At 44.3% G+C, this 23005-nt stretch overlaps 5 protein-coding genes across 38 annotated transcripts; 3 read left to right on the plus strand and 2 right to left on the minus strand.

The window, feature by feature from the left end:
- Nucleotides 1-79: 79 nt before the first annotated feature.
- Nucleotides 80-624, plus strand: RpL29 (ribosomal protein L29). 2 transcript variants are annotated; one of them, XM_086827300.1, is made up of 3 exons: nt 80-185; nt 282-389; nt 452-624. In XM_086827300.1, the coding sequence occupies exons 2-3, from the start codon at nt 288-290 to the stop codon at nt 578-580; spliced, it is 231 nt and encodes a 76-aa protein (XP_086683426.1). In that variant the 5' UTR covers nt 80-185; nt 282-287; the 3' UTR covers nt 581-624. The 2 variants fall into 2 exon arrangements, with proteins under 2 accessions (XP_086683426.1, XP_020802506.1); XM_020946847.2 differs by having other exon boundaries at nt 80-110.
- Nucleotides 621-2146, minus strand: LOC110179338 (queuosine 5'-phosphate N-glycosylase/hydrolase). The gene is made up of 2 exons (XM_020946842.2): nt 1497-2146; nt 621-1431 (listed from the first exon to the last, which is right to left on the minus strand). The coding sequence occupies exons 1-2, from the start codon at nt 1897-1899 to the stop codon at nt 656-658; spliced, it is 1179 nt and encodes a 392-aa protein (XP_020802501.2). The 5' UTR covers nt 1900-2146; the 3' UTR covers nt 621-655.
- Nucleotides 2135-19792, plus strand: Arms (Ankyrin repeat-rich membrane spanning). 32 transcript variants are annotated; one of them, XM_086827272.1, is made up of 13 exons: nt 2135-2786; nt 7286-7864; nt 12676-12810; nt 12965-13162; nt 13223-15987; nt 16046-16224; nt 16285-16526; nt 16588-16758; nt 16845-17084; nt 17200-17229; nt 17352-17724; nt 18741-19031; nt 19095-19792. In XM_086827272.1, exons 2-13 carry the CDS (start codon nt 7379-7381, stop codon nt 19280-19282), a joined length of 5298 nt encoding a protein of 1765 aa, XP_086683398.1. In that variant the 5' UTR covers nt 2135-2786; nt 7286-7378; the 3' UTR covers nt 19283-19792. The 32 variants fall into 32 exon arrangements, with proteins under 32 accessions (XP_086683398.1, XP_086683401.1, XP_086683400.1 ...); XM_086827275.1 differs by having other exon boundaries at nt 17352-17451; XM_086827280.1 differs by lacking the exon at nt 7286-7864 and adding an exon at nt 3561-3589 and having other exon boundaries at nt 2168-2786.
- Panx (Panoramix) lies at nt 19476-21489 on the minus strand. The gene has a single exon (XM_020946841.2). The coding sequence runs from the start codon at nt 21382-21384 to the stop codon at nt 19801-19803; it is 1584 nt and encodes a 527-aa protein (XP_020802500.2). The 5' UTR covers nt 21385-21489; the 3' UTR covers nt 19476-19800.
- On the plus strand, nt 21474-22760 carry LOC110179341 (putative palmitoyltransferase ZDHHC24). Of its 2 annotated transcripts, XR_002319382.2 has the most exons (3): nt 21474-21820; nt 21875-22565; nt 22622-22760. XR_002319382.2 is itself a non-coding variant. In XM_020946844.2 (2 exons), the coding sequence occupies exons 1-2, from the start codon at nt 21583-21585 to the stop codon at nt 22486-22488; spliced, it is 852 nt and encodes a 283-aa protein (XP_020802503.2). In that variant the 5' UTR covers nt 21474-21582; the 3' UTR covers nt 22489-22760. The 2 variants fall into 2 exon arrangements, 1 of the variants encoding a protein (XP_020802503.2); XM_020946844.2 differs by having other exon boundaries at nt 21875-22760.
- Nucleotides 22761-23005: the final 245 nt, after the last annotated feature.

A 23005-nucleotide genomic window follows, 5' to 3' on the forward strand; every position in this document is an offset into this window, starting at 1 on the left:
GCCATTTTCACGGTCACACTGCTCTAAGCTGTAAAAACATCGATTGTGCCCATATTATTGATAGTAACGATAGTGTCATCTTCTTTTCCGCTGAAGTGTTGAAAACGTAGGTAGCAAAAAATAATGTTACAATAAGAAAATCCAAGAATTTAACGATTTTAGGCAGAAATCCCTTATTGCCGAAAGTGAAAATAAATAAATAATGTCGCGAACTACTTGTAATAATATATATTTTATGTTTTCATGTGCCCGCTTCACCAAAATTCCCTATCGTCGGATAGTTTAAGATGGCCAAGTCCAAGAACCACACAAATCACAACCAGAACAAGAAGGCGCACCGCAATGGCATCAAGCGCCCGATGCGCAAGCGCCACGAGTCCACTCTGGGTGTAAGTATCCCTATTAAACACCATATTTAAGCCCCTAACTAATCGGAGATTCCGCCCGGCAGATGGATGTGAAGTTCCTGATCAACCAGCGATATGCCCGCAAGGGAAACCTGTCCCGCGAGGAGTCCGTGAAACGCTACAACGAGCGCGTTGCTGAGCAGAAGGGCAAGCCCAAGCCAGTTACTCTGTAGATTCCTCCTCCGCCTGTGGTGACATTAAAGGATAAAACAATTTATCTGAGCGAGTCTTTATTTATGTTCTTCGGTTTAGTAGTAGATGCTCAGCACCTTGTGGAAAGGAATGTGCTCCAAGTCGGCGTTGTGCTTGCGCCGGTAGTCCCACAGATACTGGTCAATCACCACAGAGTTGACGTTGTCCAGGGAGATCTCCGGGTGCTGCTCCTTTAGCAGCTTCATCACCGCATCCCGGACTTCCTCAATGATGTGGATAGATGCGCCGCGTATCTCCACCTCCCTGGGATCGCCGTTCTCCAAGATGGTGTCCGTCTTGAGGAAGTCCATCAATTCCTGGGTGTACTCCAGGCTGCCAAAGTGCACCACCACCTGGGGAATGCGGTAGTCGGCAAACATCGTTATCTTGTCGATGTCGTGGAAGAAGCCAAGACCCTTGGCGCTGTAGCAGCACCATATATCGCCCACCAGGATCTGGGCCCGCTTCAGGATGGAAACCCGCTTCCCAGCGAACTCGGCCTGGTCCCGGAAGCAGGGAAACTCCTCTACAATCAGCTCCAGCAGGCGCACTGCCGACTTGTCCGCCGCCTTGATCACATTCTCAAAGTGTCCGTCGTACTTCTCCAGCAGAACTTTTCCCACTTCGTGCAGCGATTCCAAACGCTGCTGGATGAGGGGAATCTTTGTCTCCCCGTCGTCGGAACGGAAAATGTTTTCCAGAGTTTTAAGGTCAATCTCAGAGTAGATCTTGGGATTGATGATGTCCACGCCCTCCTTAATGGCTCTCTTAACGGCCGCACACAGCGCGAAGTACCCGGTGTAGCCATCGACCTTGTATTTGGTGTAGTTATCTGCGGCAATTCAGAGTTTTAAAGATAAGAGATGTTTAGTGAGCCTACCAAGTAAGCCTACTCACTGGGCGTCCAGAAGCAAAAGTTCAAGGTGTCCAGCACAAAAACCCAGTCGGCAGCCTTGGTATACTCCTCCGCCTGATTTGGGTCCGGATTAGGATGCAATTCGTGTTGCGAGAAGTTTTCCACGCTGAGACGCTTTTCTTTTAGAGCTTTCAGGATTTCCTGGGACAGTTTTTCAATGCCCGCGGGCAGGACCCGCACGTGCTTGGCATTCTCGACTATATAAGCGCCAGATTCTCGGGGACTAAGGCTGATTTTGGACATGTTAAAAGGTTTTTGATAGAATCTGATTGAAGCGTCGCGAGTTTTGGCGCTGCAAGAGGCTGTAAGCTTATTTAGGGGATTGTTTCTTCCGAAAAGACGACAGCCCTGCCGAAGGTGCGAAACTATCGATGGTGGCGCCATAAATGAAGTTTTTAAACGTCGATACTATCGAGAAGTGAGATTTAAGCTTTTTAACTAACTTTTTTACTTGTTTTTAGAGTACTTCCCGGAAGAATAAGGCCGGAAAACTACCCTAAGCCGCATATCGTCTCCTTCACAACCTTAAGTTCGTAAATAATCACAAAATACTTGAAAAAACTGCCTAAACCTATCGGTAGTCGGATTTGGTGTGACCAGTTAACAGCAGATTAAGAATGCATTCTCTTTCCCGCGATTTGCAGAAGGCGTTATAGTGTTATTAGCTTAAGCAAAGGTGGTCACACTGCATTTTCCACTATTGCTAAAATCTCGACAAGCAAATTTTTAAAATTTATTACAAAGGTTTAAGGCCTTAGTGAAGTGATGGCTAATCTTGGCCGCTGACAAGCCAGATTGTGTAATGCCCCGCGAGTCAAGTGCTGGTGATAAACCCCCGAAAAAGTTCCGTTGATTGCTCATACTCAATATTATTTAGTTTGTTCGCGGACATCCCTTTGAGTTGTGTTAATGCATCAGGAAATACAAGATATTAACCCTTTTCCCCCGTTTAGTTAAGTGTCGCGACAAGTCTTTGTGCCGCCGCGGAAGACAAGAAATATATTTTATCGACGTTTCAGTTTGCCACACACACACACACACACACACAGACAAACGCTCATAGATTTTGCAGAGACTTCCCCGCACACACAGATACAGCAGCACTGCGATACAGATACACGTGCGTTCAGCTGTGAATGAACGGCCGCTGCTCAGCTGTAGTTTGTTTTCATTCCGCGCCAAGATCGTGGAAAGTGTCCTGGGAGCAGTGGGCCGCATCCTGAAATAACCGGATAATCCGCAGCTATATATGACCTTGGTCCGCTCAACAGGTGAGTCTCGCGGCAGCGCCAGACGGCGGCCTGCGCTTCACATATTTGCCGAATTAGTTATGCGAGACTATTTTTGTTTGTAGAGACACACGACATGACTCCGATAATTATAGTAGAGAGTATAGTAGAAGTATTTGTAGATTATATAGTATACGTGTGTAGTGGCCCCCGATAAGCGCCTCAAAATGTGCTAATTGTCCACTGAAAATTCATTTCTAGATGATTTACTGCCCCGACCGCTATCCATTGTATTCCGTTCTTGAGTTCCCCCACGCGCGCACACACTCACTATGCCTCAGAGAGTATATATATATTTAGTTTACATAAATAAACTTAGAGACCTAGAACTTGCAATATCATACAAAACGCACACTTACAGCCCGTCCCGAATCGCGTGTATATATTTATTTTTATAATAATTATTATACTCGGTTCCTATTTTCGCTTTCGTCTAGAAAATCGTCATCGCTTTAATTTGCCTCGCTGATTTGTTGACTTTTGAAGGGAGCGCTATCTCGGCTATAGGTCAAGTCTATGGTAATCCATCATAATACCCTGCGTGCTCGAAAGTAATGACACTCTTATCGTGCACTCTTCACTCGATATCCTCAGGGGCTTTGATATATACTCAAGATATACGATTTCAATGCATCATCATCGTGTTATCGAGTTCATAATTGCCAGTTGTGGATTATTATTGAGTGCTCATCAATTTTGAATGTGCTAATTTTGATTGATTTCTATATTTTTCCACACAAAACGATCTTGTCAAAGCCATGGAGTCTAAGCAGCGATCCACCAAGGTACTTGAGATCTTTTTCTTACTTTTGTATCTCCGCCTCACGAACCCATGCTAATTTCTACGATAAATCCGAGAGTTAATCAGAGACATTTGGCAATCATCGATCGTTCACTTGATCTCTTCGAGTAAATCTTAGTTTATTTTCGCATCGTCTCGACACCTGACGCACATTTGTCAATTTATTCAAGTGAGAAAAGAGTGCATGTAGTAGATATAGTTTAAAATCGTGAAAATGGCTGAAACAGTTCCTGTGTACTCAATTTCGCATTTCATGGAAACCCATTTGGCCAGCTCAGCAAATGCCAATAGACGCGGCTCCAATTCCCAAGTGAGTCTTCAAAACAAAATAACTTGAGGTTTATAGAGAGTGGAAGTGGGGGTGCCTGTGGTATTATATCTAACAATCAGATTCCTGGAGCCTGTTTATAATGTTTTTTAAACAGTTTTAAATGATGAATGTTTCTTTGGAAAAGCAAAATGAGGTATTATTTGTAAGCTCAAGGTTCTTGGAAACTCCATTTATTCATTAAAAATTAAATATTATTTACAAGCTGTTCAAGCTTAAATGTAATTAATCATAGATAATTAATTGACAAAACTTCTTGGGGAGTCGAGGTATAATCGGATTAATAGCGATTTTGTTTAAAATGAGCAGAATGTTATTTAGCAGAACAGAACAGAAACTATTCCCTAAACTGTTTATGATGCTGATTTTTGGAAGCTTAACAGTATCTTTGTTGTACAAATGTTCAGAATAAGAAAGAATATGCTTAAACTTCTCTCTATATAAGGTCGAAATTAGCGCGTTATAATATTGGAGACCTTTATTATGTTTCTAAGTATTTATTTCCCTGATTTATCAGACCTTAGGGCCTTCCCATTTGTGTGCTAATCATTCCAAGTAATAAAATGACTTATTTAAACAAACTTATAAATCGGAAAAACTAAAGCAAACGTAGCTTCAATACTTCCTACAGAAATGTATTTAGTTATAAACAAAACTTCTCCTTCTTTGGTCAAACCACAAGACCCAAGTTTACCCACCAAACACTGATTAATTACTGGAAGTTAATTGAACTTGAATGGAATCAAAATCAAGGGTATTCAATGCTTCGGTGAGCCTTGAGTAAATACCTTTGTTTGGGGTTGACTTTTTGCCTTTGTTGTTGTTGTTATTGCGCCATCATCATCACCCACATTCGCGTATCACGTGTGTGTCTGTCTGGGCATACACACACACACACACATACAGAGGGTACTTACCCACCCATTTTGATAAACCCCGTTATTTTTGGGTTACTACAGTTTCTCATTTTATCAAAACAATAAAGGCTGGGGCCAAAAAGGGGGAAGGCGGAAAAGTAGCGAAATAATAAGTGAGCAAAAAATACAAAAAAAGGAGAACCCAACCGGCGAGCGATTGACGAGTGTATGTTCTCTTTCTGCGCCAGCAGTTTCACTTCCACCTCCACCGATTCCGATTCTGATTCCCGATTCCATTTAGTTTTCCAGCAGAGCGCACCGCGTGCGCTCCTCACACTAATCGCTGCCATTTTTTATACATTAATTTCGAATAGATGGTAATCTCGGTTTTGTTTTTCGCCAATTTTCAAAGCTATATATAATGTATATATTATATGCTAATCGGATTATATAGTAGTGACTTTCGTGTGGAGGAAAGTCTAATATTTGGGCTGTAAAAACAGATAAAAGATAAAGGTGTCTTAGCTCACCTTACTATAAGTGCTCGTGTAATCGCTATAACAAACAAAAAAAGACAATGAAACGCACACCCAAATTACATCTTGTGGGCCGTGCCTACTCGGAGATGTCCCCACTCAATCCGGATAGCTTGCAGGAGTCCCCAACGACCAGCAATGCTGGCCAGGATCGTCGGATCGATCAGGGTGGCTACGGGAGCATCTTTCCCTTTGGCCTTCTCCGCAACTCCTTTGGCCGCGGAGGTGGTAATCCAATGCAGGTGGGTTTAACGCCACAAAAGCAGAGCTTAGTCGGCATATGTTTTGTTCTATACAGGAGCATAAGGGGGGCGCTTATCGGATACTGACTGCTGCTCCACAAGTTTGCCAAAGCAGATTGTTTAGCCGATAAGTGAGCAAATGGGTTTCCATCTGTTTGTTTTATCGTCGTCGGAAATGGTGGCGGCACCTCGAATTGCACACACCCTTCCAAAGGTCTTTTATATTTAATATTTCTATACATATGTGAAGGTAAAAATCATCAGACTTTTAACACTGGGAATTCTACAAAGAATTTATGGGTTTGGCCTGAAAGTATGCTGTCTTTTAATTTGAGTTATTGCCTCAAGTGCAGGCAAAACTTATTTAAAGAGTTTAAATTTAAGATAATAAGCCTCTGACTTTATAAAGATTCTTATAGGATTTTAAGGAGGGCTTCATAAGTTATCCTTAAATTCCTATCCTAAAATTGTTTTAAATTTATTCACCATTCCCCCTTGAAATGCAGTAAAAGGTTTTATTAATATTGGAAATGAATTTTGTTTATGCCTCAAAATACATTATTTTACAATTTAAAGAGGAGCTGTAGAGTTTTAATCCTAAAATATACAAAATAAAAGAATATATCTCTAAAAACTTAATAAACTGAATGACTCTTTTGATAGAAATCAAGACTTAAAAGAGTTAATCATAATTCCTTTTTAAATAAAAATCGAAATAAAATCATTTAAAAATTCAAAAAACACTTTCGTAATCATCCTTAAACCCCAAGTACTCCCCCAAAATAAAAAGAATTACAAAGTATTCTTTGCTCATCCTTTTCCGGTATAAAATCTCACTTCTATTTGACTTTGGTGGAAATATAGAAAAGGTAATTAAAACACGATAATTATGTGGCTTTTGTTTATAAGGAAGCAGCGATAGGAGGCAAACCTAGGCAATATATAGCCTTTTAGTATCCGCTGCTTATCTGAGTTATCTGTCGTCGTCGTTCTGTTTGCCCAATTAATGAAAATTAAATAGTGAGGAGCCAGGGGATCGTTTGGTCCCCGCAGCACTTATATATATGATGCTTTCATGGGCGAAGCGGACAGTTAACTGGCGGCGCCTCTGCCAAGCAGTTCGTTCGACGGTTCCCCAAAATCGAAATTCAAATAATAATAGTTCACATAGTACGGGTAGTACGTATATATCTTCCCTAAATCGATACCAAGGCGGCCTTCAAGACGGAACTGAGCGGCGAGAGTTTGGCGAAAATGTTCAAGGCCCGCCTAAAGACGAGTCCGGGTGGGAGTGAGGTATTAACTACATATACTCTATATAACCCCTTAAAAGTGTATTGTGCAAGTCCGAGATGCGCTCCTTTTCCTTATCAGCGAAACTAGGCAGAGATATCATGTGATAGGACCAGTTCCACTCTGTTATTCAACGCGTTTGTCAGTTGTCTAGGCATTGTTATCGGTCTGTTGTCCCCTTTGAATCCCGCATAGAGCCGGCTTGATCGACAGGCCACATCCCCAAGGGAATTGCATCAATCAAAACAATTATGATTCATTTGGAGGAAGTGGAACAGCTCTCATTCAGTCAGCTCTCTCATCTTCAATTAGTTTTATCGAACCCCAAACTGCCCTAGAGCGCAGAGCTTTCTTCGTAACATAGCTTTCGGTTTAAGACACGTAAATAATGATAAACTATATACTAACTAAGCCACGTCCTAGATAACCGAGTGCAATTGAGCATCTCGAGAGTGTCATCTGAAATACATCGTTCCTACCCGTAATACAAACCCCGCCAGCTCATCAGCTTCAGCCATGCCGAAGCCCCACAAGAAGGCATCCTCCTCCGCCAGCTCCACCCAGAGCATACCCGAGGAGGGGGATCTCACCACCACAGAGGCTGCCTCGGACACGGGATCCACAACCTCGGCGAGTCCCACCTCATCGAATAGCAGAACCACATCAGGACATAGTACCATTGGTGCTCTGGTGAGCAATCTGCATCATCACGATGTCCAGTCGCTGCATCAGCCCCTCCTGGAGACCGAGGAGCGTGCGATAAGAAAATCCCGCCATCCACATCGAAGCTATGGAACGGAGCGGAAGCCACACAGTTCCCTGCCCCGGTTCGTGATCGACATCGAGGAGGAGACGGACGCTGCGGTGGCTGCCGCTGCGGCGGAGGGAAAGGACAGTCCGGCGACAGGGCAGGAGCATGAGGAGCACTCGAATCAGAGTCCCTCCCGCCGGTTCAGTCACTTCAACCTGGCCCTGCGTCGCTTCTCCCACATCCATGTCCATGTAAATGCCACCACTTATCCGCTCGGACCTCTCTTCCGCTCTCTCTTACCCTCTCTCTTCCTCTGTGTTGGTGTTGTAACCCTGTGTTGCTGCCGCTTTGTTGTTGAAACCCTAACCCCCGAGATTGGCCTAACCCCGTGTACATAGACTGCACTAGAGACACTAGACACACACCGCACACACACCGCACACACACCGCACACACACACTGTACACACAACTGCACCCTGCCACATCCAGGTGAAAACCTGTATGGGTCGCGTGCACTGGATCTAAAAATAAACATTCTAGTTGCGGTCGCTTCTTGGTTCTTCAGACTTTGGTTAACTGCTTTGCTCCATGCCACTAATGCCACCAAGAATGGTCTTTTCTTAGCTCTATATATATATGTATACTCTGCTCGTGCACACCCAAGAGCTATTTTTTACTTAACTTAAGTGCACAACAGTCGGGGGAATGGAACTAGGGTCTAAAAATACATTACATTGTTGAAAAAGGATATCAAATAGTACCAGTACACAAGGGTAGGATCTCTGTAATAATATTGAAGGAGAAGCAAATAACAAATAATAAGGATTTAATATAAAGAAATTGAATTAATCTCCATAGGGATATAGTATTTATAACCAAACTATAAAATCTAATTTAGAATGATTATTTTGTTTAATAATAACTTAATATCATTGAAGTATAAGCTCTCTGTTATCCTGTTTCCCGCAATGCCAAGCCTTCTTAACTCTTCTCAAGACCTTACTTTAGTGGCAGTAAAAGTCGAGACTAATATTTAAAAAACATGTTTTTAGGCCATTGGAAAGCGTTAATACAAGAATTCGTTCTTTGTTCGGTTCTTAAACGGTCATAACACGTTTTATACATTTTAAAACTGAACATATCTTCTTTGTTTTTTTGCTGATCGAAACATATGGTTGATTTATAAAACGTGTTTCCCTCTTGGTGAAATGAACAAAGAAATTATGTACAGTTAAAGGCGATTCTGAAGAAGCCTGAGGTTTTTCCCCGGATTATATGCAAAGGTTAAGCTTTAAAATTGTGTCATTGGGTTACGTTTTAAAATTATACAAAAAATTCCCCTGATTTTGAAAAGGAAATAAACCCAAGAAAGGAAAGAAATAAATACAGGAAATTCAAAACCATTTCAAAAATATATATTTAAATATAAATCAACAAAGATATATGATATTAACGAAGTCCTTCAAGTTAGAATAAATCAAAAGATTGTCTATAACTAGTTGTATTGATTATAAATTGTGATTATATCTATTTATATTTACAACATCTTGTATAAAATCTCTACAATTAGTTTCCTCATCTATCATTTGCTTTGTAAACTGCAGAGTCATTATGTTTTTCTGCATTCAAATGTGTGATTTAATAACAATTTACTAAGGCTTCAATTGATTGGTATTGCAATTAATACCATAAAACTAGGTGTTGTTGACAAATAACCAGTATTGATTTACTCTATGAATGAATTTCTTGTAGTTTATTGAAAAACCCAACAACTATTTATATTACTGCTGCTGTGTTAAGGTCTGACTAGGCATAACTTAACCCATTACTGCCGCTGGAGAGCCCCATTAAGCATTAAGTCAAGTGACGTGCGAGTGCGACTCAATTGCAGGGCACTTGAAACTTACAAATTGGCAATCGCTCATCAGAATGTCTCCAACTTATCGATAGCCTTCGGTCAGTGTCCAGTGTCCTACGAATAACCTAATCTTCCAAAGCAGATGTGTGGCATTATTATCTAGTAACTGATATACTCTGTGACATATTAATTAGTCTCCCTTTTTTTCTAATAACCCCTAATGGAAGCCATAAGGTTAGAGGGTTTGGCAATTAATTACACTTCAGCCGGCCTTCTTCTAAGCATAAATTCAAGTGAAACTCTTTGCGCAAAAGCCAGTGCAAAAATAACAACCAGACAACGGCGATGTTGTGACCACAAAACCTGGTCAAATTCAGTCTTTGTGCAACGCTCGTGGCGGCAGGAGCGTTGGCCAGCACCAAAAATCGTCAAACAAGTTTCCCAGTTTTGGTTTTTTCGTTTTGTTTTGTTTTGGCCAATTACTATATATATTATTTGCGGCACGAAACAGGCGCATTTCCATGTTCAAACAAAGCTCGCAGATGTTGCGGTAATCAGGCAGAAAAGCGATGCTCGCCCCCAGTTCGCGTGTAAACTTAATTTTCGCACTGTCCAAGCCAAATGGTTGCTTGATAAGCCCGCCGCGCCTCGCCTCGCCTTGTCAGACGTCGCCGAGCGTCTAAGGCGGCCGGTTGTGCTGCATCGCCTCTCCGCAGCAGTATCTATCTATCTACTATATCTTTGTAAACACACGAATTAATTTGTCAATTAATTGGCAGTGAAGGAAAAATACGCAAAAAAAAAATAAGAGTGGAAATAACTCTGCAAAAAAAATTGATATTGAAGTGAAATATAATTAAGAAGTATGGGCTATGCCATTCGCTTAATTAAAATTCAGTGAGAGTGTGTAAATGTGATCTCTGTGCCGAAGAATTTCCATGTTTACATTGCTGATAAATGACGCTTGACGCACGTACCCGTGCCTCACCCCCAGAAAAGTTCAATTTACCAGCATAAGAGATATTAGTAATAAAGAAAATATACACATATATCTATCTGGAGATCACTGCGGAATCGGCTGACAAAATGAAACTATCAAAGAGCTTCGATGAATTGATTCTGAATGCCTCGCGGCTGAGCTTGAACAACTTGCGATCGCCGGCCAAGAAAAAGGGGAAAAATGTAAAGTATATGTACAAAAAAGGGTTCAATATTATAGTCAGGTTAATTAGTGATAGATCTTAAATAAGTACATGTCTTGGTACAGAAAAAATGCTATTTTATACAATTATAAATACAATACACAACATACTTATTTAAAAACAAACAGCAAACTTAAACAACTGAGAGTAACTAATTAAATTAGTAAAATCTATGACTGTAACTAAGTTAATTTGTGTGTGGTTAATAACGCTAGGAAATTGTCAATGTTTTTGATAATTTTATGAACCAAATCAATAACAAAGCTATAAACTTGTAGCTTCAATAATTAATATAAAACATTACACCAAAGAAACTATATATATATTCTTGATCAGCATTAAAAGGCGATTTAATCTAGCTACATCCGGAAGAAATTGATTTTTTTTTTCATTTTAAATTTTTGTATGCAAAATTTTACATGGATACAATTTTTAAAATTTGACAAAAATTGAAATTTGTATACTTTTAAAATTGAATATGCAGATAAAAACTAGCACAGAAAAGCTATCCGGATTAAAATTAATGCTTTTTTGGCTTATTCATGAAATTTATAAACTTTGATTTTTAGTAAAAATTGTGGATAAATGTCAGCTAAAAAATGGATTATAATTTTAATCAGCTGTAATAAATGTTCCTACGTCTTGAATTAAAAAGGAAATTGTATAAATAACAAACAAATTTATGTTAACATAAGCACAACATTAAATTAGTCACTTCTTTCATGGATAATTCATAATTTTCCCCTAGTTAAGGTAAGGAAATAGCCGTGCAAAGCCGGAGGTCATAGATAAACTATATAAATAAACATACTCCAGACTATGAAAATTTACTCACGCAGCCAGCTCGTAAATCGGAGGAGCTATCTAGACTAATCTAATTTCTATCTATTTCTAGTCTTTACTGATACCAACTTTTTTTAAAAACGCCATTATTTGACTCGTTCTAGGGTGCTGCTTGCAAAATAGCAATTAGATCTAACATATTTAGTCGGTTTCAGCGGTAACTTTGTTTACCAATTTGTATTTACTGTACCGTAAGACCCCCTCGTTACGCTCCAATGCATTTTGACACCTTCGAATGAAACCCAAAGCCAAAGGCGAAGTCTATAAATCCCGAATAGAGCAAGACCGACTTTGTCTGGCCAATAAACAAGATTGTTGTCTTGTTATTATTATTGTACCTTTTTTTATTGATCCAATCGAACGAGCAGACATTTGATCAGCCTCCACAAAGACCGGAGATTCAATGATATTAATTAGAATAAACAAATAAATTAAAGCCAAGCTACTGCAATGCGTGCCGGCAAATGCCTGGCAATTGTTCAAATAACAAATAATACGACAATCTTGTGTGACGTTATCATCATTGCCATAACTCCAGCGCTTACCGGATGAGTATCTATTTGCTAGAGACTTACGAGATCAAAGATGATGTCCGTTGTAGAGTGTTCTGTGATATCAGTTCCAGGGATTACCCCCACGCGTGCACTTCTATTCGTTTTAGATATTTTTAGAAGACCATAAAGTTACCCAGTTTTGTATACTGATTTCTTGGAGAAGCGATTATTTCACAATTATTGCGTTGGTTGGTGATTTTTTGGCTTTTTTATAACCCACATAACTAATTAATTTATTGATGTTCGATGACTGAAAAATCGTTTAACTGGACTCAAATGTTATATAGCACTAAGATAAACAAATATTTCTGTACGTGTAAGAATAATTACTGACCCTTCTAGCCCAAGTTTTGTGGTTACTTTACGGTTTAAGCATGCAATGCAAATGTCCTGGAGAGATAATGAAGGTCTCTAATTGTTGTATTTCCCCCAAAGAGTTAAAGTTTCTTTCTATTAACTGCTTTGTAACACGAATAATCGGAACCCATTTTGCCTAAAATAAAATCTACAAATTATTATTTGCATGGCGTTCTGTTTGGTTCATTTATTAAAATTTTATTTACTCTATAAGACAGTATATTAATAAAGTATTGTTTTATATAGAACATCAATCGCTACGGAGACTCCATGGGTTCGCTGGGACATCGTGCCTTGCTGCAGTACATCGATAATAATGACATCTCTGGACTGCGTGCTATATTGGACAGCCGACATCTTACCATCGATGATCGGGATGAGGTGAGGTCCTTAACTATTCCTTAATTTAAAGGAAACTAAAATATACTTTTGTTTAAACTTTAAAGGTATATAGGATACTGACCAACAGATCCTTAAGCTACCTAGGAAATGAAATGAATTAAAACTATTATTAAACATTCGAAATCTCTTGCAGAACTCCACCACAGTCTTAATGGTAGTGGCAGGACGTGGACTCACAGCCTTTGTTCGTGAATTTCTGGCTCGCGGTGCTGATGTTCAGGCTGAGGATTTGGATAACTGGACAGCTTTGTTGTGCGCCTCTCGTAATGGACACTTTGATGTGGTTCAACTTTTACTAGATCATGGCGCTGAGATCGAGCATCGAGATATGGTGAGTGGCTAAAAACCAAAATCCTCTCCATAATTAAGCTAATCCTTACACTTCTTTCAGGGTGGCTGGACCAGCTTGATGTGGGCCGCCTATCGGGGACACACGGAGCTAGTGCGTCTGCTGCTGGACAAGGGAGCGGATGGCAATGCCCATGGAAACTACCATCTGGGAGCCCTGCTGTGGGCGGCGGGACGTGGCTACAAAGACATTGTGGAACTGTTGGTGCAACGCGGTGCTAAGGTCAATGTCGGTGATAAATATGGAACAACAGCCCTTGTTTGGGCCTGTCGTCGCGGCAATGTGGAGATTGTGGACACGCTGGTTAAGGCAGGCGCCAATGTGGACACCGCTGGCATGTATTCGTGGACGCCACTCCTGGTGGCAGCCGCTGGTGGCCACACCGATTGCGTTAGTTCCATTCTCGAGAAGAAACCGAATGTGAATGCTTTGGATAAGGATGGAATGACGGCCCTATGCATAGCTAGTCGTGAGGGATTCCAGGATATAGCCGCCTCCCTTATAGCAGCCGGTGCATATATTAATATCCAGGATCGTGGTGCGGATACGCCCCTCATCCATGCCGTGAAGGCTGGCCACCGTACAGTAGTAGAGGCGTTGCTCAAGAAACATGCCGATGTGGATATTCAGGGCAAGGATCGCAAGACGGCCATTTACACCGCTGTTGAGAAGGGACACACGCCGATTGTGAAGCTACTGCTGGCCACAAATCCCGACCTGGAGTCCGCCACCAAGGATGGCGATACACCGCTGCTGCGGGCTGTGAGAAATCGCAATCTGGAGATCGTTCACCTGTTGCTGGACAGAAAGGCAAAGGTGACGGCCAGCGACAAGAGGGGCGACACCTGCCTACACATTGCCATGAGAGCAAGGAGCAAGGCCATTGTGGAGGCTCTCCTGCGAAACCCCAAGCACAGCCAGCTTCTGTACCGAGCCAATAAGGCGGGCGAAACGCCGTACAACCTCGACTCCCTGCACCAAAAGACCATATTGGGTCAGGTCTTCGGAGCCCGACGACTCAATACCAACGAGGATTCGGAGGGCATGCTCGGCTACGAGCTGTACTCCTCGGCTTTGGCGGATGTGCTCAGCGAACCCACTCTAACAACGCCCATTACAGTGGGTCTGTACGCCAAGTGGGGCAGCGGAAAGAGTTTCCTGCTGAACAAGCTGCGCGACGAGATGAATAACTTTGCCCGCCAGTGGGCAGAGCCCCCGGTTCGGACCAGCGGCCTGCTCTTCATTGTCTGCCTCCATGTGGCCCTGCTCATTGGCACGATTGTGGGCCTGAGTACCTGGTCGGCTGTGGTGGGCGTCTCCGCTGCTGTTGGCTTCCTGCTGCTCGCTTACCTGCTCCTAGCTGGCGTCAAGTACTGCAACTACCAGATGGATATGCAGTGGGCCTACTCGGTGCAGCACGGTCTGGAGAAGAGGATTACTCGGCTGAGAGTGATACTGCAGGTGGCCTTCTGCCATCCGCCGGGACCGCAATCGGACTCGCAGGCGAAGCCAGTAAGGTTTCACTTTGCGGAGGCTAATAGTGCCTCGCCCACGGGCGACGGAGCAGTGGCTCATATGCTGGCGTCTCTCCTGGATGCCATCGAATCGCACTACGGCTGGCTAGCCACTCGGCTGTACAGGGCCTTCCGTCCCAAGTGCCTGAAGGTGGACGTGGGCTGGCGCTGGCGTCGCATGTGCTGTATACCCATCGTTCTCGTGTTCGAACTGGCTCTGATCACCCTGGTCACTGGCATCTCCTTGATCGTCGCCTATTTCACGTTTGCCAGCAAGGAGGAGAAGGAGGATATCCTCGTCGTGCTCTATGTGATAGCTGCAGTCCTGGGGACGCTCATCTGCACGCACCTCCATGTGCTGGCCAAGGTCTGCGTCTCCCTGTTCACCTCGCACATCCGGCTGCTGAAGCGGGCGGTTCGCTCCAGCGAGACTGCTCCCCTGACCATGCTAGGAGCCGAGGTGGCCGTGATGACGGATATGGTCAAATGTCTGGATGCCTTTACAAATCAGCAGAGCCGCCTGGTGGGGGTGATTGATGCCCTGGACTCGTGCGACACTGAGAGGATTCTCACTCTGCTCAATGCTGTCCAGACGCTGCTCTCCTCACCAAATCGTCCCTTTGTGCTGCTCATTTCAGTGGATCCTCATGTCATTGCCAAGGCAGCCGAGGCCAATAGTCGTCGGCTGTTCACGGAGGGTGGAATTGGAGGCCATGACTTCCTGCGCAACTTGGTGCATCTCCCCGTTTACCTGCAAAACTCCGGACTCCGTAAGGTTCAACGTGCTCAAATGACCGCTTTGTTGTTCAAGCGAAGTGGTGGCGGTGACTACCAGACGGACGACGGCCCCACTCTGGGTCACTCTGTCTCCGCCCGGCGGCTGTCCAATGCCTCGGAGATCATCTCCAGCCAGGAGAAGCTACGTGGACCAGGACGTGGTGGTGGTGGCAAGAAACTGCGTCTCTCCGAGTCGGTTGCCAGCTCCACAGGCTCGAATCTGCACCGCCTTGGTCAAAATCCTCAGACTGTGCTGGATCTCTCGCGAATTGTACTCACGGATGACTACTTCAGCGATGTGAATCCGCGGAGTATGCGACGCCTGATGAATGTGATCTATATCACGGTGCGCCTGCTCAAGGCTTTCCAGATCGACTTTAGTTGGTATCGCCTCAGTTCCTGGATCAATTTGACGGAGCAGTGGCCACTGAGGGCCAGTATGATAGTCCTGCATCACGATCAGTTCATGGATAGCAATTCGGATGAGAGTGTATCGTTGCAGAGTGTTTACGAGAAGTGAGTAGTGCTTAAAAAATATATATTCCATTGTCTATATTTCTAAAATCTCCTCCAGACTACGTCCGAAACTGGCCTATTTGAGGGAAGCTGCTCCGCTCTTGGAGCTGGATCGTGATGAGCGTAAGCTGGATGCCTTCCTGCAGCTGCACAAGTCTGATCTCCTGGTGGCGGATCTGCGCATCTTTCTGCCCTTCACCATTAACTTGGATCCTTACCTGAGGAAGGTCTTGAAGGGTGAGTTTTCATAACAATCATATCCAAAGCATTCAGTTTTAAAGATAAAACCTTATTCAGAGGATCAACAAACCATCGAGGATGAGGGTTCTCTGGTGCTGCAAACGAGACCCAGCGTGTCGAACAATACGCGTCAATATCCAGCGCCCACCACCTATGTGCCTTCGCCGCAGGCTTATCCGCCTTACCAGATGTTCCACAACGAATATCCTTCGGTCAACAACGAGCTGCGCTCCAGGAATCTCAGCACAAGTACAGAGCCTGTCACGCCACTAATTACCTCGCCTAGTGATTCATTTGGTGTAGGTTTTTATATAGCTTTTTAAATGAAAGGATTGCATTTTTAATGAGCTGCTTTTTTAGGACGACATCCTGCAGACCAAGCTAACGGACCTAACAACCGAAGGTGTCATCAGTCTGCTGGAGCGGATAGAGGACATGAAGCCAGCTTTGGCCAAGTTAGCGCCTGTGCTGCGCGAGAATGCGATCAATGGACGTGTCCTGAAGCACTGTGATATGCCGGATCTCAAATCGGTATGCGAAAATATATTTAAGAGTAGGAAAAGAGTCCTGCAAACTTCAGACTACTTTATTAATTCATTGCTTACTCTCCCTCTTAGGTTCTGGGCCTGAGCTTTGGCCATTGGGAGCTGTTCCGTCTGCTGATCACCACGCTGCGTGAGTGCGAGCGCCTTCCCAGGAAGCAGCAGCAACGCCAGCAGCAGCAACAGCAGCAGACTGCCGCCTTGGAGGCGCCACCAACGAGTGTGCCAATGATCAAGGATGTAACGGATGCCCTGATGCAGCCACCGCGAGAGTCGCTGTCGCGCAAAAATTCTGTTAGTCATATGGAGAAGCAGGTAAGGAGAATACAAGGGGATAAAGGCATTCGATTCTTGTAACTCTAACTCTCTGCTCTAACTCATGTGCTTTTTGATCTATTCTTGTACCGATCATTCCTTTAAAAAAATGCAGTCAAAAGTTCATGACTACGAATACCTGCAGGTAAAGAGCTCAGCTCAACAAGAGACACACTCAGCAGACTGCCCACAAAACCCATTACAGATAGACGTTTCCCTTTTTATATACATCCCTAGTAATGCTACTTCTCTTTTATTGATCCCTAGGTCACCCTGGAGGAGCAAATGATATGCGGCACGCTGCAGACCTTGAACGAGGAGGCTTACGAGGATGTGGCCAACAGTAGCGAACGACCGAGTCCCACAGGTGAGATGTTGGCGGCAGCCGCACAACTGCAATTAGCACCCATACGCGAGTCATCCGAGTTCGGATCTCCCTCCGATGACCTCAAGCAGTATGGGGTCAGTGGCAGCAGCAGCACCACCAACAACAACAACAATAACAACAAGTACTTGCATGCGGAGTACAATCGAAGCGCCAGCTCGCATTCCCTGCAGAGTCTCAGCACTCTGGTGGGCAGTGGCGGCGGCGGTTCGATGGTTGGCGGTGGCGGTGGGCACCATCAGCACCTGGGCAACGGTAACGATCATGATAACGATTTTAGCGGGAGCACTCTCGATCTAATGCATGTTGATTCGGTGTTTGGTTATAATGGTGGCGGTGGTTATCATCATCGGGCATCGCGCCAGATATCGATTAGTAGCGAGCTGCTGAACGAGCCAGCTAGCAGCCTGCCCCTGCCCCTGGTGGTGGTCATACCCAATACCTCCGGCGAACAGAACTACGATGACACCAAGCTGTGAGAGGGATTTTCGGGGTGATCTGTGATTTACCCGAGCGAAATGCGAAAATACGAATCAAGCTGCATGGTAGCCGCGCTTAAGTATTATTAACTAAACTTAGTATATACATTTTATAGTCTGACAAACCCGACCCGAGGACCAAGGGAACCCACAAACCAAACCATATCATCCATTTTTTGTTTTACTTTTTTGCTTTGCCTTGGCTTTACAAATATCAAGAGAAACTAATATTTGAGTTGTGCGATTACTACTAAAAATCATTCCAATTGTTACCTAAGATTATTATTATTAATTATTTGCAACATTTAAAATTGTGAATCCCACCACGAAACATGAACAACTAACCAACCTAATGGTATTCCTGCAATCCCAACTCTGGTACACCCCCACTAAACCATCTATGTCTACTATCCCCCAGCGAGAGATGATGATGAAGCATCAAATAAACGATAAATCTTATGAACAACTCGTCTCCACTTGCATTTTATTCAGCTTTCTTACTATCTGTGTGTGCAAAGAATACATAATTAGTAAAATGCGTAACGCCATCCAATTATATTGCTTTGTTACCGGAAATATTTGGTAATTTGCATGTTACGCATTTTATTCCTTATGTTGTTCTTGCTGTGTGTTTTGTCTTTAACCCCCTCTGTTCTGAGTTCAATGGTTGCTTTATATCCTCACCTGGTTTCCCTACATCTCCGGGCCTCGTTTTGGAAGCGGTCTTTGTCATCTTTCCCCTCCCAGAGATCCCTAACTAAATCTCTTCCCCATCATCCGTATGATTTTTAGAACTCGACACGCCAAGTGCCATGGGGTCTGCAATGACGACGCCATTGCTGGGCGGCGGCTCCTCAGGTGCCATGCAACCGCCGCCATTGGGTCGCGATTCCATATTGAAGCAGCAGGGCAGCGTCAAGGCCGACAAGCGGGTATCGATCCAACAAACGGCGAGCAGTAATAATAATATTAGTACCAACAAGCTGACACCAAATGTGGAATATGTTTCCGAGCGGCAGCAGCCGGAGGTCCTTCAGGGTGGAGGTAGCAGTGTCAAGCGCTTGACAACCAAGCCGCCACCAGGTGAAGTCTAAGTGCTATAATATCTCTTCTGTTACTAAATCAAATCTCTCTATATATTCACAGGTCCTCGACCCGCTTCGCTAATCATCACCCGAAACGATTCCAACTCACAGTTCCAGCTTCTCCGCTCCTCCTCGGTGGACTATGACGATGTGGAGGCCCAGGAGCATAGGACCACGATTAGAACCACGCTGCTGGAGCAGCAAGAGGAGGAGGAGTCGGCCCCGTTCGTGTTTACAGTGCGCAAATGATACAATCTTCTCTACTAGCCTACGCTTATAGTTACGAATTAGTTTTAGTGCAATTTAGCCAATAACTAGAGAGGGGGTGACATGAGTATATCGACGCCACTAAAGAGGACCTTGTTGGAACTCTGGATTCGCCCCTGGGGGTTGCCTCCAACTACTTATACTCTAGCAAAAGACACACACACAAATCGTTCTATTACTTGTTATTAATGTATGTGTATTTATTAATTGTACAAAGAATATGTGAGAAACAGAGTAATACAATGAGCGAGAGATGGTAGTTATACATCTATAAATTCGATTTGTCGTAAGTTTTGTGGCCTTGAACGCCACTTTGGCATTTGCGTTGCAAGAGATTCATATATATATTCGAGAAATTAACTGACGTATTTCAACCTAAGATTATAAGGCACTCCTGGTCGGTCCTTAAAACTATTGGACATTTATAGTAATTTTTGGCAATGTATTTATAAATAAACCCAGAGAATATAAAAGATAATTGGCAAATGTAAAGTCAAACCTTAATTCGATTGGCGCGAGGTATGGCGACTGATGGCCAGCGCCGGGCCCAGACTTCTGTAAAGAGTCTCGGCCATGGTGGCATCCGGAATAGCTTTACTGAGCTCCTGCAGGGCGTACATTACGTTGGACTGCTGCTGAGTCATTTCTGTTGCGTTGAATGCGGGTTTCTGCCAGAAGGTAGAACCCCTAGGTGGAGCCTCCATGCGCACCTGGATCCCAGCCTCGTGCGTGGAAGTCTGGCAATTCGTTTGGGTCGCAGCATTCTTATAGAGCGTCGCCTTATCCGCTGCTGCTTCCTCGGAGCCCACTCCCTGCTCTAGTTGTTCCTGCTTCAGCTTCAGTATGCGCTGCGATGGTGTTGCCGTCCTCTGGAGCTCCTTCAAGCGATGTATATCAATGCCCAGGGTGCGGCACAGCTTTCTTATCGGATGGGGCAGTACTTCCAAGCCCCATTTGGCCAAATCGATGCGTGTCCCGGGCGCCGAGTTGAACTCGTACACCACGTTCATGTTGTTGCAAAGGGGCGAAGGATTCTCAAAGCCGTTTTGGTTGCGAAAGGAATCGTGAACGGGCAGCATGCACATCGTGTCCACCATTAGGGCCTCGAGATCATCCTCCTTGTTGGCCTTCTTTTGGAACAGCTCTAGTGCCAGTTTGGCCCGAGCCACGCCCCGTTGGCGTTTGTCGTGTATTGAAAGATTTTCTGTCCTGTGTACAACCTTCGGCGCCTGACTCTCGAGGAGATTGGACGCCTTGACGACGCGCAGACGCTTCTCTTCGGCTCGCACTGGAACATAATCAAGATCTGGTTTTTCGGGCTTAATGCGACGTCCGGGCCAGTGGTGACCTTTACTACTCTTGTTCTCCTTCTGACACTCGTCCGGGGAACTGCTGCTCCTCGGCCGCTTCTTACTTTCAGCCTCTTCCTCCTTATCTTTGCCCGATCGATGCGAGCGCTTCCTTTTCTTGCTCTTCTTCTTTTTCTTGTGCTCGTCACTGCCCTCCTTATCGACCTCATTCACTATGGCCAATTTCCGGAGGATCTCCATCTTTTCGGACATGAGCTCGGCATCGCTGTCCCCGTCCCCAAGACTGCACAAATCCATATCCTCTAGGTTGTCGCGGGCCGTATAAGCGCTGGGAATGCCATCCAGGACGTAGTTAGAGGGGGGTAAAGAAGAGGAATTAGGAGGAGGAGGAGGAGGAAGAGAAAGAGGACAAGAAAGAGAAGAAGGAAGAGGGGGAGGCGGAGGAGGCGGATCGCACCCCTCCAGCTTCACTTTTGGCATTACTTTGTCAATATTTCGAAAATCGTTCAAAAGTTCATCCAGCAGCACTTGTTCGGGGTCCATCTTGAACTCATCCTTGGGCTCAGTGGCCTGCAATGTGGCGCCCGGAGTTGGTGGAAGTGCTATATCCTCCAGATCGCTGTCCCATCCACATTTCGACACCGAGGCGTCGGCCTCAAAGGCGCTGGCATGTGGAGAAGATTCCTCCACCCTCTCTCGCAGAGGCGTCGGATCGTTCTCGTCCCGGGGCTCCGCCCTTTCCATTTTCACTTCCATTTTAATGGTCTGCTCCATGTTGAACCCGAAAATAGCTCTTTGTCAGCAAAAAACGTTTCGAATTTCATAAACCATTGCACCAATAACAATAGTGCTGCCAACTTAGCTTGTTTTGGCTGGCCCTTCGACAGCTGGCCCCACCAAAACGGGCTATCAGTAATCGATAAGAAAAACCGATAAAGGAAAACAAAACTCAGGACAAATAACGGGAATAAAATGATTTTGCGCTCCTGGGACCGAGTTAGGCCCCGTTCCTTGTCGGATTTTGCAGCCTTTCTGCTGGTGGCTGTGTTTGTGCCGGTGACATACGTATTCCAGATCGTCATCGTGCTGCCGGAGCTGTTTGTCATCGGCGGCGTCTGCTACACGGTGCTCTGGGTGGCCAGTGTATTCCTCATCTTCAACCTGACGTCCAACATGCTGGCCTGCATGCTGGTGGACACCAGTATAAGAAGTGAGTATCAGATTGTTCCTAGACTAGCTTTAACGTTACTATATTGATTTACAGTGGAACTGCTGAAGCCACCGGTGGAGCCCGGACAGCTGGCCCGGTGGCACATGTGCCATGATTGCCAGACCTTGGTGCCGCCCCGCTCCTGGCACTGTGAGGTGTGCAACGTGTGCATTCTGAAGCGGGATCACCATTGCCGGTTCACCTGCTGTTGCATCGGGCACCACAACTACCGGTACTTCTTTTTCTACTTGGTGTACATGATCATTGGATCCTTCGTGGCGACTATCACGCAGAGCATCTACCTTTGGCACCTTCACCTGGATGTATACTGGCAGTGGTCCACGCTCTTCAATGTGTTCGCTCCGATGGTTAGTCTGATGCTATACCCCAGCTGGGAGAGCTTCTACGTGGTCATCTACGATCTCACCCTGCTGGCCTTCGGCATATCATCCCTGCTGCTAATCTTCCACTGGTCGATCATCAAGAACGGGTCCGTGACGAGGGAGCGTGGTACCAGGAAGTACGATCGCGGCCTGAAGGGCAATCTGGAGATGGTGCTTGGCCAGCGGATGCATCTTACCTGGCTGTCGCCCTTTGTGCGCAGCGATTTGCCGCACGATGGCGTAAACTGGGAACCCAACGCCGTCGCCTTACCGAAGGAGGACTAGTCAATTTTGATTACCAATTCATAGTATTAATTGCATTTAAAACGATTTCCCATTTGGAGATCGAATTTTAAGTTATAGTAAATATTGCAAAACCCTCTAGTCAATACAAAAATACTAATCTCATTACCTTTAGGTATATCCAAATTATGTGTTCATGGAAATGATGTTTGTATTCTCGTCGTCTTACTCGTTCATTTGTCACAAATCAGTATTCTTGTCTTTTTGTATCCCTTTTTTATGTTTAATAAATTAAATATTTTACATGTAGCAAAGTTCTTCTCGCCAAAACAGCCATTCTGACTAAAATTAGAATTCCGTTCTTTGAGTCAATATTTGTCTACATTTTTATGAAATTTGTCGGACCAATCAAAACTTAAAAAATTCATAACTTAGCCAAAAACGCTTTAATTTTTATTCGGAAAGAGTTTCTACGTTCTTTGCTATCAGCGCAATAAAACTGCATACTCAGAAATGACTCCTTCACAACGTAAAAATTTTCTGACTTAAATTAGAATAC

Source organism: Drosophila serrata, unplaced genomic scaffold, assembly GCF_035046125.1.
Source record: "Drosophila serrata isolate PLE 108 unplaced genomic scaffold, ASM3504612v1 contig_165, whole genome shotgun sequence".
NCBI classification, from domain to species: domain Eukaryota; kingdom Metazoa; phylum Arthropoda; class Insecta; order Diptera; family Drosophilidae; genus Drosophila; species Drosophila serrata.